The 17,884-nt window shown below is 40.4% G+C and overlaps 1 protein-coding gene across 10 annotated transcripts in view; it reads left to right on the plus strand.

Moving 5' to 3' along the window:
- Positions 1–17,884, plus strand: part of pphln1 (periphilin 1) — an 84,545-nt gene that overhangs the window by 32,469 nt on the left and 34,192 nt on the right. For 8 of the 10 annotated variants that reach the window (XM_033037835.1, XM_033037829.1, XM_033037838.1 and 5 more), the window contains one exon: positions 6,002–6,183. In XM_033037835.1, the coding sequence (XP_032893726.1) occupies positions 6,002–6,183 (182 nt within the window). Of the gene's footprint in view, positions 1–5,995; positions 6,184–17,884 lie in introns of all 10 variants that reach the window. The other 2 variants (XM_033037831.1, XM_033037832.1) reach the window with 1 other exon arrangement.

Here is a 17,884-nt window from a genome sequence, read left to right on the forward strand (position 1 = left end):
AGGACCGAAAAAATGTCCGCTATTCGGAGGTTTTCGTTATTTGGATCTTCGGATAAAAGGTTGTGCACCTGTATTTGATACCCGACCCGCTGCAATGGCGTCATCTGGGAACTTGTAAATTGAGTTGCGATAGTGTTTGGCTGCACAGTTATATGTGTATAATGAGTATAGTTGGGGGCTTGTGTTGCACCAGTGTTGAGAATTATTGTAGAGGATCATTTGTCACCTATTCTCACTGATGGCTTTATGAAGATCGTAGTGAGATTTCTTGTACGGCTCAGGATCTTTTGACTTGTGCGCAGCAGTCTTGACCTTCACCTGGGAATGGACCTCATGGTTTCATACAAGGATTGTGTTTCTCGACATGCATTCCTCTACGTACTCACTGATGAAGTCAGTCGCGGCAGTGGCGTACTCATTCAGGTTGGCCGCAGATTCCCTGTATATGGAGCAGTCCACTGACTCAAAGCAGTCACGTAGGATGTCATTTATTTCTGCAGCGAAGCACTGAATGACTTTCTGTAGTGGATCTTCCTGCTTCAGTTTTTGTTTGTGGGCAGGGAATAAAAGCACAGCTAGATAAACGAATTCCCACAATGTGTCCGGGGAATGGAGCAGTAGGCATTTTGATAGATGTGAGGTCATGGTGGGGGGGGGTGTTCTGGCCCCTAGTGTGAAAAGGGGCCTAGTGTGAAAATGCTGATAGTATTTTTGGTAGTACTTGGGTTTGGCTTGATTGAAGTCCCCGGCTACTTTGGGGTGCTTTGACCAGGGCTTTAGGGTGTTTGTCTCACGGCTAATGGTAGCAGAGTATAGTTAATTCAGAGTAAACAACATCAGCATGGGGAGGGATGTAGCCTGCTATCAGGATAGCTGAGGTGAATTCCTGTGGCACGTAGCAGGGATGGCTCATTACTGTTGGATATTCCAGGTGCGACAGCATGGGCTCTCCAAGACCACCACCTCTAAGTACCACGAGTACCCCGTTGTCCGCGAGGCCTCGAGGTCAGGCGGTGAAGTCATCCGCTGCCAGCGGGTTAGTGCCTATTCCTGTTCAGGCCAAGAGGTCCAGTCGTGGGGTTGTCAGCTCCGTAGGGAAATCAGTTCAATATTGGTGAGTTGATTGGAGGCTCTGGGAGGTTGGTAGGTCGCAGGTCTCGTCGCTCGTCTTCGGCCTCGCTGGTTGGAACCTCGCAGCTCCAGGAATCGTTCTGGGAGGTTGTCTGGCCCCAGGAATCGACAGGTCTGAGAGGAGATTAAAGAGAGCTTGGATAGTGTAAGAAATGCAGTTGTCAAAATAAAGATTTTAAAGAGTGGTGCCACTGTAATGGATGAAAGCAGATCCTGGTGTAATCGATTGATTGCTTGAATCTGATGGGCCTAAGGACCTATTTCTGTGCTGTGTCTCACTCTATGTTGGCAGTCAAATTTGTCTCGGATTCAAAGAGTCTTTTAGGCATCATCCTGGTAAATTTCAGTGCTCACATAGCCCCCCCAAAAAATGGCAACCACACAAGCAGTACAAACAACACAAGCTGCAGAAACAATTTTATAATTTTGTGCGTTAAATTTTGTTTACCACTCTTCAATATTTCTTCCTTTTTTATCCACACATTCCTCGATTTTTGACTCGGTACATCTTTTCCTCCTGTTGTTTCCCTTAATATTTTTGGTTAACAAAAATCTAACAATCTGAAATTTAAAGTTGATTATTGACATTTATTTAATTGCTGTTTCCAGAAAGGCAGTTCAAACATACTTTTTTATGTGTTGTTTTGCATATGTTTCCTAATAAAAGTTTAACAAGACCCTGCTCTAATTTTTAGACCATGTCCCTTTGTTTTCGACTCCCCATGTTTTTGATTCAGGATCTCAAACCAAAATGTCGACCTGCTGCTTTTACCTCCGCAGACTGAGTTGACCTACTGAGTTCTTCCAGCATTATGTTATGTTCTTTTTCAAGGTTCCAGAATGTGGAGCCTCTTTTGTCTTTAATTGCTTTTGACTCATCCTCTGTGTTCTCCTTATTCCTAAACATTCTTTACTTTACACCACAATTCATATTTTTATTTTGTAAACCAGGCATCATCCTGGTAAAATCATTCATCACTTTGTTAAAGACTAATGTGAGCCTCTGAGGTGGTAATTGGAATTAAACAGTTCTCAAACCACCTTGTAATTGTTTAACTGAAAATAGCTTGTATTCCATGTATCATAGTCCTCTAATTGTAAGAGTTCAGATGACATAAAAAGTGAAAACTGTTATGGAAACAGGATAAGCAGGAGAATATCCCAAAGATCAGTAGCCTTTTGTAATAAGCATTGACCAAAAACACACAAGCGCAGGTATTTTCTTTACGCCAAAGCTATTTCCATTGACTATGATCCCGATCCAGAATGGGACTAAAACCTATTTCAAAAGTATCACATTCTTTCATCATTATGATGAGACTCTTTGGAGCTCCTTTACCTGAGGAAAAAAAGAGTTCCTACCTTTTTTCCAGACAGTTCAGACGTTTCCATCATGGTTTGGGATGGAATAATCGAAGTTCAGTCTCTTGGGTAAGCCATAAGAAGCTGTCAGAATCAATAGTCAATGGACACAACCAAATTCATCTAGCTAGGAATATTGTTTCAGATAGTACACAAACAAAAAAAACAAAACAAAGCTGGCCAAGATGGAATTTGGAAATGGTAATCACTTTCTCAATGTAGGAAATATTCTCACCATAAATTCATGTCATATGAACAGAATTAGGCTATTTGGCCAATTGAGTCTACTCCGCCATTCAATCATGGCTGATCTATCTTTCCCTCTCAAATGCATTCTTCCCATAACCTTTAACACCATTACTAATCAGGAACCTGTCAATCCCTGCTTTAAAAATACCCAATGACTTGGCCTCCACAGCCCTCTGTGGCAATGTATTCCATAGATTCTTCGGCTGCAGGCTAAATAAATTCTTCCTCATCTTCTTTCTAAAGATGTGTCCTTTTATTCTGAGGCGGTGCCCTTTGATCCTAAACTTTTCCAAGGAAACATCCTCTCCACATCCACTCTACCCTTTCATTATTCTGTGAGTTTCAGTGATATATCCCTTCATCCTTCTAAACTCCGAGTACAGCCCCAAAGCAGTCAAATGCTATTCATACATTAACCCAATCATACTGTACCCAGGATCATCCTCGTAAACCACCTCTGGACTCAATCCAACGCCTGCACCCCGTCAGATATGGGGCCCAAAACTGCTCACAATACTCCAATTATGGTCTGTCCAGTGCCTGATAAATCTTAAGTATTGCAACCCTGCCTTTATATTCCAGTCCTCGTGAAATGAATGCTAACATTGCATTTCCCTTCTTTACTACCGATTCAATCTGCAAAGTAACCAGTTGGGAATCCTGCATGACTACTTCCAAGTCCCTATGCGCCTCTGATTTCTGAGTCCTTTCCCAATTTAGAAGATAGTCCTTTGCCTTTATTCCTACTGCCTCAGTGCATGACTGCACACTTTGCTATGCAGTATTTCATCCGCCCACTCTCCCAACCTGTGTAAACCCTTCTGCAGACTCACTACTTCCTCTTCGCCCCTCCATCTATTTTTGTATCATCCACAAACCTGGCCACAAAGACATCAATACCGTTATTCAAATAATTAATATATAACATGAAATGTAGCAGACCTAACACCGACCCCTGCAGAGCAGCAGTAGTCACCAGCAGCCAACCAGAAAAAGCCCCCTTTATTTCCTCTTTGCCATCTGCCAATCTGCTATCTTCTATCCATCTAGTTTCTCCCCTCTAATACCATGAGCTCTCATCTTGTTTAGCAGCCTCTTGTGCAGCGCCTTATCAAAGGCCTTCTGAAAATCCATGTGAACAAAATCAGCTAACTCTTTTGTCTATCCTGCTATTTACTTTTTTTTAGTTTAATTTAGAGATACAGTACGGAAACAGGCCCTTCGGCTCACCGAGTCCACGCTGACCAGTGATCCCCGCGCATTAACAATATCCTACACACACTAGGGTCAATTTACATTTATACCAAGCCAATGCACCTACAAACCTGTACGCCTTTGGAGTGTGGGAGGAAACCGAAGATCTCAGAGAAACCCCACACGGTCACGGGGAGAACATACAAACTCCGTACAGACAACACCCGTAATCAGGATCAAACCCAGATCTCTGCTGTGAGGCAGCAATTCCTCAAAGAATTCGAACAGATTTGTCAGTCAAGATCTCCCCTTGACAAAACCATGCTGACCTCAGCCTATTTTATTTTACTCAGAAACCTCATCCTTAATAATGGAATCTAAAGTCAAACAGCCATTGAAATCAGGCTAACTGGCCTATAATTTACCATCTTTTGCCTCGATCCCTTCTTGAATAGTGGAATAATATTTGCTGATTTCTTCTTTGAGCACTCCCGACTAATAATTCTTGAAAGATCACTACTAATGCCTCCGCAATCACTAAAGATACCTCTTTCAGATCCCTGGGTGCAGTTCATCTGATCCAGGTGACTTATCCGCCTTTAGACCTTTCAGCTTCCCAAGCATCTTCTCCTGAGCAATAGCAACTCCACTAACTTCTGCTAGGTTCACAGAGCTTCACATAGCTTTACATGCACCTCATCTACTGCATCCGGTGTTCCCTATGTGGGCTCCTGTATATTGACAAGACCAAGTGAAGACTCGGCAACCGCTTTGCCAAACTCTTACGCTCGGTCCGCCATGGCCTACCGGATCTCCCAGTCTTTAACCAATTTAACTACCCTTCTCATTCCCGTACTGCCCTTTTTGACCTGGGCCGCCTCCATCGCCAGTGTGAGGCCACATGCAAACTGGAGGAATGGCACCTTATATTTTGCTTGGGTAGCTTACAATCCAACGGTTAGAACATTGAATTTTCCAATTTTAATTAACTAACCCACAATCAACCTCTCATCATTTCGCAACTCTTAAACCTCTTGGGCTGCTTCATTTGTAGCTAGAGGCTTGATTTGGAGAAAACACTTCTTAAAACTTGATTTTAGTTATTATGACTCGTCGTAGTAGCTGTGAAGAAGGCCATGAAAATATGTCATGATGCTTGGAAGGCAGATGTACATAAGAAATGTAAGATTTAGAGGATATTAGACCAAGTGTAGGCCCGTTGGGTCTGCTACCCCAATGCACCCGTTCCCTACCTGAAGCCCCCACGGGAGGCATGGTCCTCCAACTCACGCCATTCCCGAACGTAAGATTCCAGCACTCCCCTACCTCCCTCTGCAATAGCAATTCGCCCTCCCCCTGCTAGCCGAGCTATTGTGACGTCATCAGTTGAAGCTGGTCGTTTTCAATTCAAAGTCTTTAGATTTTTTTTAAACTTTAATCAGTAATAAGTCAAGAAGTAAAGCATAAAATGTTCAGTGAAGGTGCTCTGCCTAGAGGGGAAAAATGTGAACGTAAAAATCTTGTGAAAGTTGGCATTTTTAAAGCTTTAATCGTGAATAACTTGTCAAATATAGGATGAAATCTTCAGTGAGGCTGATCACTGCTAGCTGAGCCATTGTGACATCAGTTGAAGCTGGTTGTTTTAATTTCAAAGTCTTTTGACTGTTTTAGACTTTTAATCAGTAATGAGTCGAGAAATAAAGCATAAAGTTCAGTGAAGATGCTCTCAGCCTTGATGTCAATCGGAATATGTAATAAATGTCATCGTTACCGTGTAGTGTTTTCGCGAAGATGTAAAGACAACCACATATACACATACTCACACATACACACACGTGCAAGATCAGACTTTTAATAAGTATATGATGATACACAGTATATAAAAATATTATAATGTATTACATAGACCAATGACAAAATAGTTTCTATCCTGAAAGAATTACTATCCTTAAAATGCTGTATAGGTATTACTTTGACTTTATAATCTTTAAAACACAATATGAGAATTGTAAAGAATAAGTACATTAACAAAGTATTTTAAGTGAATTGTTTGGTATTCTAACAGGGATAACTTAAGAAGAAAGAACTTCTATCCCACCCCACACGGAAGAGAGCGTTCACCTCATAAAAGGGAAACTTCCTATTACAGAAGAGAATCTCCTCACAGCCACTCTGGATCAAGCAGCAGAAGCTACTCCCCTGAAAAAAGCAAACAGTCGTCATCCTACCAGTCCCAATTCATTCAAAGTAAGTACATAATTGGAAAGAAAAAAGGCTAACATTTGCGAAGATAGCATTTTGAAATGAGCTAATATAAAGCAAATTGAATGATTTAAAACTAAATAGATGAGTAAGATGATTAAACAGGTGCTTATGAAATGTCACATATATTCACCCCCTCACATTCCACCTACACTATTGAAGTACGTACTATTTTTACATACTTAAAGAAAACTTGGATTTTTGTAAAATCACTCTGGCAATAAATCTTTGGTGACTAAAGCTTGGCTATGATAAAGACATTGGAAAATAATATTTTCAATGCTCAGAAATAATTGCTGAATGAGAATCAATGTAAAACGCACTAAGTACGGACTTTCATACTGAGTGCTACCGGTCAGCTGCTTCATTTGCATTATGTTCAGCAAATGTTGCTTTTGGCTGATTGTCTTTTAGTCTAGATTCCTGCAGAGTGGGAAGTCAGCGAGTTTTCCCGTGTCCCAGAGGACTACACCAGTGGAAGTGCGTCCAGCTGCAGCTCTTGACTGAAATAATGTGTGGGGAAGCTGGAACTGCAGCTGGACAACTTCAGGGTTCTCTGGGAGTATGAAAGCGTAGTGTGAGTTACAGCGAGGGGGTCACTTGTAAGGCAGAAAGTAGATGGGCGACCACCTAGAAAGTGAGCAGGCAGAGAGTGCATTGTGGCCATTCCACTCCAAAATAAATACACCCTTTTGCATTCTGTTGATGGAGGAGAGAAGAATGTCTTAGATGCAGAAGGAACAGAGGATGGAGGTGGGCAGAAAGGCTGTGTAATTGTAAATGATTTTTTTTTTTCATTTTAATGAAACAAAAGAAAATGTTTTCAAAACTCTATGTTCCCAAAATGTTGAACATTTTTCAGAATGTATTTACCGTGTAAAATCTGTTCTTGACATTAATTACAAAGGCCCAATTGCTGTAATTGTATGCTTGCGGCTTCATTTTATTTCTGGCTAGATGAAGTCCCGTACTTATTAATCCAGGTGAAATTGAAGTACTGGCAATGCTCTCAAAAGGCAAGAAGTCTGGGTGTGAAGCTCTCGACGAAAGTGTAAATTACCCAAGAAAAGTTTATTTTTGCTTTTGATCTTTGTCATTCCTTTTATATTTCCTGTCTCACATAAGTTTAGACATCTTCTGTTATTTTTGCACCAATCATTTCAAGTTTCTAAAGGCAGAATATTTTAGTGTTCTACATCTGGAATAGTTTTCAATGGGTCTCTTTGTAGAGTACAAGCACAAACAAATAATGAATGTTTTTACTGTCTGAAGACATAATGTTTTCAATCCTTTTGTGATACATGTTCCCCTCTCCATGGTAGACCTGTTGCTTCACAGCAACAGTGACTCGGGTGCTGTCTGTGGAGTTTTCCCTGTGATTCCGTGCGTTGCGTCCAGGTCCACCGGTTTCCTCCCACATCCCAAAAATGTGCAGGTTTGTAGGTTAATCGGCTTCTGTAAATTGCCCTAATGTGTAGGGTGCGGACCTAACCTTCTAGGCATGTCCGCCAGTCCTGTATTTGTACTTTTTCACATTCTCTTGTCTGCTTTCTCCTTGTCTCACTCTACAACATATCCCCACAGCAATGCAGACTGGCCTCATTGAGATATCTCCTTTATCCTATATATCCTTCCCCACCTTTTCACCACCTTAAAACCAACTTTTTTTCTCTTTTTTTCCTTTTCTCTCATGACAGGTCTTTGACCTATATATTGATTTTCTCTCCACAGATCTGATTTTTATTTATAAGTGTGATGTTAATATATGTCCTGCCCTTCCTATTCGGCTCGAGCAGTAGGATTCAAGAAAGAACAGAAAATTAAAATAAATAACTGTTAATCAAGTCAAGTCAACTTTATTTATCACATACACATACAAGATGTGCAGTGAAATGAAAGTGGCAATGCCTGCTGATTGTGCAAAAACTACCGAACAGAATAGAACAATCAGTATTTACATGTTTGAAAATATTTTTTTACAAATGACACAACACAACAGTAAATTAGTACACAGTAAATTAGTCCCTGGTGAGATAAGAGTTTACAGTCCTGATGGCCTGTGGGAAGAAACTCCGTCTCATCCTCTCTGTTTTCACAGCATGACAGCGGAGGCGTTTGCCTGACCGTAGCAGCTGGAACAGTCCGTTGCTGGGGTGGTAGGGGTCCCCCATAATGTTGCTGGCTCTGGATCTACACCTCCTGGTGTATAGGTCCTGCAGGGGGGCGAGTGTAGTTCCCATAGTGCGTTCAGCCAAACGCACTACTCTCTGCAGAGTCTTCCTGTCCTGGGCAGAGCAGTTCCCAAACCAATTTGTGATGTTGCCGGACAAGATGCTTTCTACAGCCTCAGAGTAGAAGCACTGAAGGATCCTCAGAGAGACCCTGAATTTGCTCAGCTGCCTGAGGTGTTAAAGGCGCTGCCTTGCCTTACTCGCCAGTGCGGCAGTGTGTGTTGTCCATATCAGATCCTCTATGATGTGGACTCCCAGGTATTTAAAGCAGCTCGCCCTATCCACAGAAGTCCCATTTATCTCCAGTGGCGTGTACGTCCTTGGATGTTGTGCCCTTCTAAAGTCCACAATCAGCACCTTAGTTTTTGTGACATTCAAGAGGAGGCTGGTGTCCTGACACCAGAGTGCCAGATCAGCCACCTCCTCCCGGTAGGCCTTCTCATCGTTATCGGAGATCAGGCCCACCCACCACAGTAAATACAGCAAACTGTGATTTTAACAGGCCTCTTTATAATGGATTATGGTTGGAGCAATGGCTGCCTACAACACCCTTGGCTCGCACTGCATCCCTGGCTGCTTGATGTGCAGAGGGATCGTGGTCAAAGTTAATAGCTCACTGAAGGTGACAGCACAAGTAGATAGGGTGGTGAAGAAGATGTATGGTATGCTTGCCTCTGTTGAATGTAAGAGTAAGGAAGTCATGATGCAGCTCTATAGAATTTTGGCAAGACTGCATTTGGAGTATTGCGTGTAATTCTGGTCGCCCCATTACAGGAAAGAGGTGAGGCATTGGAGAGGGTGCAGCAGTTATTTACCAGAATGCTGCCTGGATTAGAGGGTTTCAACTACAGGGAGAAGTTAGATAAACTTCGATTGTTGCTCTGGACTGTTTGAACTTTAAGGGAAACTTGATAGGTATATGAAATTATGAGAAGCATAGATAGGGTAGACAGTCAGAACCTTTTTCCCAGGGAGGAAATGTCCAATACTAGAGGCATAGCTATAAGGCGAGAGGGGAAATATTTAATAGAGATTTGCGGGGGAAGTTTTTTACATTGAGTAGTGGGGGCCTGGAACGCACTGCCAGGTGTGGTGGTGGAGGCAGATACGATAGTGGTATTTAGGAGGCTTTTAGATAGCCACATGACAGTGCAAGGAATAGATGGATATGGATCATGTACAGGCAGATGAGATCTGTTTAATTTGGGATCAAGTTCGGCACAAACACTGAGGGCTGAAGGGGCCATTCCTGTGCCACCCGATTCTATTTTCTAATTGAGATGGGGAGGGACAGTGACATGCAGTTTGCTGGATGTTGTACAGTTGGGAGACATCAGGGTGTTCTGGTAGTTGAGGAGGAGAGGTGGGATCAACAGCAAAGGGGCAATGGAAAATGATTGAGTTAGTTGGGAATGGTGTGAGTGTCTATGAATGTAGATAATTAATTTACTTTGCTTCAGGCCTTTAATCTAAGGACTATATTACAAAGACTTGTCCTCAGAGTGCCTCATAACTGGTAACTCAGGACAATGCGTGTTTACCTGCAGTGTGCCAAAAACAGGATTGCATGAGGAATTAAATCATCCAATGTATCCCTAATATGGAAATTGCATCATAATGGTGATTGATGCCAAAAAGTAACTAGATGAATGTTATAACTGACAAGCAATGCTTCTGAAATGGTCATTGTGCTTCACTCCAGGAACAACTTAAAAGGGCAGTGCAATGCAATTGAATTTTGTGGCAATTATATCATTCATGGTACAGTAACGTCAGTGCATAGATCAATTGAAGTCGTTCTGTTGTATTTTAGAAAATTCTGATTGATGTTGTGGAGATTCTCCTAAATCACTGGAACATCAATAGTTATCAAACTACTTTTTCATGGGAAGCCATGAATTATTCTTTCAACGTGAGCCACTGTAAAAATCATGTTTTCATCATGCATCACTCATTGGCACATGGAAAATTGAATTTTTGAGTTTTACTTGTGTCTTGTAAGTTTGCTGAGAGGAATGTAAGAATAAACAGTGGTTATTTATCTAATGGGTTTTGATATGGTACCCCATTATCTATCTATCTATATTACTAAAAGGAGCAAATTAATAATATTAATATAATATCAAGGGGGGTAATTAGCGTGAGTGCGGGGGGGGGGGGGGGATAGTTAGTGTGTGTGATGCTGCATGCCGCCTCCCCCCCCCACAACCGCACGTTGGGGGAACAGACCCAACGGGTCTGCACTTGGCCTAGTAATGAATAAAGTTGAACACCGTGGGGTCAGGATATTTCCTGAGAGAATGAATTGCCGATTTCAAATTGATTTCGGGTAAAAAACAAAGAGTGGGAGTAAAGGGCAGCTATTCACAGTGGGGGAGAAAGGGTGAATGAGTTCTCTGAGAGTTAGTGTTACATTCCACTCTTGCTCAATATTTACATCATGACAGACCAAATTTCTATATTTTCTGATGATACTGTTTGGGAATGTCGGGTGGTGAATCAAGTTCCACATAGCTAAATGCAAAGTTGAATTTTTTGGTAGAAAGTTACTTATTGCAGGGAGTCGGAAGTAAAAGAAATTGCGACTACAAACACACCAATCACTGAAAGTTGGGTCACCGGTTAGCAACTCAGATGCTACAATTTATTGCAAGCAGAATAGAATTGAAACATAGAGTTTCACCTACATAACTACACCCGTATTGAGTTTGAGTGCAGAAAGTAGAGTTTTGTATTTTGGGATATGGCTATCTGAGATGGATGCAATGAGAAACATATCAGAAGAGAATGTCTGAACTGTCCCCTTTCTCTTGAATAAAAATGTTGAGAGTTGACATAATAGTCATTAAAATGATGTAAGATTTTTGTTGTGGTTAGGGAGAAAATGTTTCCACGTAGCGAAAACTACAAGAAGCGTTTAATGTAAGAGTCGTCAGGAAATCACGTAAAATTCAGAAATGTTTTCACTGTGGTGAGAGTGTGAAACAATACTAAGGAGAGTAGTTGAAGTGAATGGTGTAATTGTATTTAAAAAATAGGCTATACAAACGTGAGGAAGAAGTAATAAAGATTCACAATCATACATTTAGCTGAGGAAACATGGAAGGAGGTTTCAGTTAAATGTCAAAAGGCCATTATATTGTATACAATACAATAGGGACAACAATCAATGCTGATAATTTATTTAGAGCACATGGTAACCATCTCAATCATCTGATATTGTCTCACCATTCCCTTTTTCTGGTTTTCCCCATAACCCTTAATTCCACTCGAGTCCTAACATTTGTCTCCACTTTGAATACACAGAATGATGCAACAACTGTGAATTTCTGGGGTGAGGCAATACCCTCTCAGAAAGGAAATGCCATTTAATCTCAATTTTAGCCTGCTGTTTGTTTGCGGATGCTGCTGTTGCTTATTATAAAACCATACATTTTTGGTAATGTTCAGATTTCATGTATTTAATTCTAAATAGTTTAAGTAGTGTAAAATACAGAGGGCTTAGTACCAAGTTATATGGAATCTGTCACAATCAGACTTTAGGTCATGAAAATACCGGTTGAACATTAGCTAGCAATAGACAATAGGTGCAGGAGTAGGCCATTCGGCCCTTCGAGCCAGCACTGCAATTCACTGTGATCATGGCTGATCATCCACAATCAGTACCCCGTTCCTGCCTTTTCCCCATATTCCTTAACTCCGCTATCTTTAAGAGCTCTATCTAACTCTTTTGAAAGCATCCAGATAATCGGCCCACACTGCCTTCTGAGATAGAGAATTCCACAGATTCACAACTCTCTGGGTGAAAAAGTTTTTCTTCATCTCCGTTCTAAATGGCATACCCTTTATTCTTAAACTGTGGCCCGTCACTCCCGCATTGGTCTCTTCAGCCACAAGCGATGCTGCTCCAGCCGAGGTTTGGAGCAAGCAGCCAACAACTAGGATGCATCACCCATGGTCAGTCATGATCGAGGGGGGCCTACGACGGCCCCTGGTTCTGGACTCTCCCAACATCGGGAACATGTTTCCTGCCTCCAGCCTGTCCAATCCCTTAATAATCTTATATGTTTCAATAAGATACCCTCTCATCCTTCTAAATTCCAATGTATACAAGCACAGTCACTCCATTCTTTCAACATATGACAGTCCCGCCATCCCGGGAATTAACCTTGTGAACCTACGCTGCACTCCCTCAATAGCAAGAATGTCCTTTCTCAAATTTGGAGACCGAAACTGTACACAATACTCCTGTGGTCGCACCAGGGCCCTGTAAAACTGCAGAAGGACCTCTTTGCTCCTATACTCAATCCTCTTGTTATGAAGGCCAACATGCCATTAGTTTTCTTCACTGCCTGCTGTACCTACATGCTTACTTTCAGTGACTGATGTACAAGGACACCCAGCTCTCGTTGTACTTCCCCTTTTCCCAACTTGACACCAAAGATAGTAGAGGAGCTCCTCTAGTATCCTTGCCTGACACCATTCAGATAATATTCTGCCTTCCTGTTCTTGTCACCAAAGTGGATAACCTCACATTTATCCACATTAAACTTCATCTGCCATGCATCTGCCCACTCACCCAACCTGTCCAAGCCACCCTGCATCCTCCTCACAGTTCACACTGCCACACAGCTTTGTGTCATCTACAAATTTGCTAATGTTACTTTTAATCCCTTCATCTAAATCATTAATATATATTGTAAATAGTTGCGGTCCCAGCACCGAGCCTTGCGGTACCCCACTAGTCACTGCCTGCCATTCTGAAAGGGACCCGTTAATCCCTACTCTTTGTTTCCTGTCTGCTAACCAATTTTCTGTCCATGTCAGTGCCTTACCCCCAACACCATGTGCTCTAATTTTGCCCATTAATCTCCTATGTGGGACCTTATCAAGGCTTTCTGAAAGTCCAGGTACACTACATCTGCTGGCTCTATAATTCCCTGTTTTCTCTCTCTCTCTCTCTCTCCTTTCTCAAAAAGTGGGATAACATTAACCACCCTCCAATCCACAGGAACTGATCCTGAATCTATATAACATTGGAAAATGATCACCAATGTGTCCACGATTTCTAGAGCCACTTCCTTAAGTACCCTGGGATACAGACCATCAGGCCCTGGGAATTTATCAGTCTTCAGTCCCATCAGTCTACCCAATGCCATTTCCTGCCTAATGTGAATTTCAAGAAAGATGTGGAGGCTTTGGAGAGGGTGCAGAGGAGGTTCACCTGAATGCTGCCTGCATTAGAGGGTTTCAGCTGCACGGAGAGGTAGGATAGACTTGGATTATTTTCTCTGGAATGCTGGAGGTTGAGTGGACTACTTGATAGAAGTATGTACAATTTGGAGAGGCATAAATAGGGTAGACAGGGAAATGTTCAACACTAGAGGGCATAGCTATAAGATGAGAAGGGGAAAGTTTAATGGAGATGAGCATGGCAATTATTTTACACAGACTGGTGGCGGCCTGGAACGCATTGCTAGGGGTGATGGTGGAAGCAGACATGATAGTGGCATTTCAGAGGGATATGGATCATGTACAGGCAGATGAGATTAGTTTAACTGGGCATCATGTTCGGCACAAACATTGTGGGCCAAGGGCCCACTCCTGTGCCATTCTGTCTAGAAATCCAGATGTCAACTGCTGGAAAATGGGATTAGTAAAATTGGGTAATTGATGGCTGGTTGAACACAGACCGGTTTTGAGCTGTGTGACCCTATCTGTGACTCTATATTTTTAACTTCTGATGATAAACACCATTATTGATATCCAAACCCTGTGTTTAATTGAGTTATTGTAATTAATATCCTTGGGTTGGGAAATTGCAGTTCCAGATTTGCAATTAACCCTTTAAGACGTATGGCACTCAACTCTAAATAATCTAAGTTCATTTAGTAACCAACCTTTTTGTGCATAAACCATCCCTGTGGCACTGCAAGGTCAGCTCCTGTTCCTTCTGGCTCATAGAATGTAGAACAGTACAATACAAAAACAGACCTTTCAAAGGTTCAAAGGTTATTTAATGGTCACATACACCTAGGTGTAGTGAAATGCTTGCAATGAAATGCATTGTTCACCACAATGTCTGTGATGAACATGATGCCAAGACCATCTCTTATCTACCTGCATATAATCCATATCCCTCCATTCTCTGCATATCCATATGCCAATCCAAAAATCTCATAAATGTTACTATCGTATCTGCCTCAATCACCAACACCAGCAGTGTGTTCCAGGCCCTCACCTCCCTCAGTGTAAAAATGTTGACCGGCACATCTCCTTTAAACTTTGCCCCCTCACTTTAAGGCTATGCCCTCTAATTTTGAATTTTTCCATCCTGGGAAAAAAAAGGTTCTGACTGTCTACCCTATCTATGCCTCTCATAACTTTATATACTTCCAGCAGGTCTTCCCGCAACCTCCAGCAATCCAAGTCTGTCCAACCTCTCCCTGTAGCTAATGCCCTCTAATCCAGACATCTTTCGGGTAAACGTTCTAGTTAGCTAACCTTCATGTTTCATCTATTCTCCCCATATTGCTATTTGGTTACCTTCTGTTGGTCGTTAAAAGCTTCCCAATCATCTACCTTCCCACTAATCTTTGCAATATTATATGCCTTCTCTTTTAGTTTTATGTTGTCTTTGACTTCCTATATCAGTCACGGTTGCCTCATTCTTCCCTTTTGGGATGAAAAGGTCCTGCGTCTTCTGAATTATTATCAGAAACTCCTGCCAATGCTCTGTACCGTCATTCCTGCTCGGGTCCCTTTACAATCAACTTTGGCCTGTTCCTCCCCAATGCCTCTGTAGTCATCTTTACTGAACAGTAATATCAACATATCTGATTTAATCTTGTCCCTCTCAATTGCAGGTTGAATTTTATGTTATGGTCACAACCTTCTTAACCTTTAGCTTCCAAATCAAATCTGGTTCATTACATAGAAACTCATTAACCTTCCTTCCATACTTGCATGCTAACTGTTGTGTAAAAACAACAGAGGTTGCTATCGGTGTACTCCAATATTATAGCATGCAGTAACAATTTTATTGTCGTTTTAACCACAAATTGCAGTCAGATGTGTCCGCTGCAAGAGGTACATTTCATTCTACTGTTGGGTCACTTATTATCTTATATATTTTTTTTTTTTTAATTAGAAGTAGACATATTATAAAGTATAGTTACATATTATAGTAAAAAGACTTTTCATATACATCATACATTATTAAAATTTTCAATTTTCAATTATCAATTACTTCTAGTGTTTTTATTTTTTATAGAAAGAGAAAAAGAGGGTAGAAAGTTACAAATTTAAAAAAAACAAAAAAACAGAGGAGGTGGAATGGGTTACCTGTAATACGTCAATGGAGATAGGTTCGTAGATTATAAAGTATAGCTTTTCATCTGATCCTGAGTTCAAGTTTCAGTTGGGTCCTCGTGCTGTGCCAATCTATCCCTTCAGATAGTTAATGAATGGAGCCCAGATTTTATCGAAAATATCTTGTTTGTCCATTAAGACAAGTCTAATTCTTTCTAAGTATAGGGTCTCCGACATTTCCGTAATCCACATATTAATTGTGGGGGTTGTAGGGCCTTTCCAAAATTTTAATAGTTATTTTTCCCCGATTATTATACTGTAGTCGAGGAAATTTATTTGGTTTGTTGTGAGTGTTAAACTTTGTTCTGATATTCCAAGTATTATTCATTTTGTGTTTGGGTCCAGTTTTGTATTAATAACTTCTGAAGTTATTTCAAAAATATCAGTCCAGAAATGTTTACGTTTTATACAGTTTGCAAACGTATGTGTTAAATTAGCCTCTAGATGTAGACATTTATCACAAATAGGAGAGATTTGTGGGAAGATTCTATTTAGTTTTATTTTAGAGTAGTGTAGTCTATGTAAGACCTTGAATTGTATTAAAGTATGTCTGGCATTTAATGAACATTGATGTATTTGTTGTAAACTTTCGTCCCACATATCTTTCGTTATAGGGTGACCTATTTCATTTTCCCATTTGTATCTATATGGTTCGGTCGGTGGTACCTCATTGTTTAGTAGGGTGTTATAAATATAAGCTATTAGTTTTTCAGTATTAGGATGCCTGTTCAAACATTCATCAAGAATTTCTGATTCCCTACTCCTGTAGACTTGTGTATTAGATTTAACATAATCTCTAATTTGTAGATATCTGAAGAAATTATTTGAGTGCAGTCCATAATTCTGTTGTAACTCTTGAAATGAAAGAAAAGTGCCTTTCCCATAAAGATGTCCAATATTTTTGATTCCATAATTTTTCCATTGTGTGAAACCTTTGTCCATAAAGGATGATTTGAATGAAGGATTATTTACAATGGGAAGGCATAGTGGTATATTATTCAATTTTAAATCTTTTTTTATTTGTTTCCAAATTCGTATTCCACTATGTATTATGGGGTTTTCTTTATAGGTTTTTTGTGCAGTTTTGTGGGGGCAAATATGATCGGACCTATTTCAAAAGGTAGACAGTCTTCCTTTTCCATCATTAACCAATCTGGTTGTTGATCCATTTCTTCCAGCCAGAAATTCATGTTTTTAATATGGACTGCCCAAAAATAAAATAAGAAATTTGGCAAAGCCAAACCTCCATTTATCTTTGACTTACATAAATAATTTTTACTTATTCTATGATTCTTATAATCCCAGACAAAACTTGTAACAATGGAGTCGACTTTTTTGAAAAAAGTTTTTGGAATATATATCGGAATTAATTGAAATAGGTACAGCAGTTGCGGTAAAAAAAAATCATTTTTATAGCATTAATTCTCCCAAGCATAGAAATGGGGAGTGTTTTCCAGTATTGAATATTCTTATGTAGTTTATTCAGTAAGGGTGGGAAATTTAGTTTAAATAAAGAGGTATATGTCTTAGTTACATAGATTCCTAAGTATTTAAATTTATCTTTAACTATTTTAAAAGGGGATTGTTGTATTGTATGTAAATTGAATTTTGTTATTGGCATGATTTCACTTTTATTCCAATTAATTCTATATCCCGAAAACTGACCAAATTGAGTTATTAGATTTAATAAGTTTGGAATACTAGTTTCTAACTTTGTAATATATATTAGTACATCATCTGCATATAAGGAAATTTTATTCCTTGTGTCTCTAGTATTGTATCCATATATTCCTGGATGGTTTCTAACGCTTTCTGCTAGGGGTTCGATTGCAAGAGCAAATAATAGTGGGGATAATTTAATCTCTCTAGAGGCTGTAGACAAGGGTCACTTATTATCTTAAGAATGCAATTTAAAAAATAACTAGACTTTCTGGAGCGCTAGTATGGGTGTTGTGGGCCGAAGGGACTGGTTTCCCGAGGGCTAGTGCGGACATTGTGGGCCAAATGGATTCTTGGGGTTCTTTTAAAAAAAAAATCTCATTGAAATCTCAGTGAAAGGCGCTTTTTCTGGACTTTTCCTGGCC

This window comes from Amblyraja radiata, chromosome 19 (genome assembly GCF_010909765.2).
Source record: "Amblyraja radiata isolate CabotCenter1 chromosome 19, sAmbRad1.1.pri, whole genome shotgun sequence".
Taxonomy (NCBI): Eukaryota; Metazoa; Chordata; class Chondrichthyes; order Rajiformes; family Rajidae; genus Amblyraja; species Amblyraja radiata.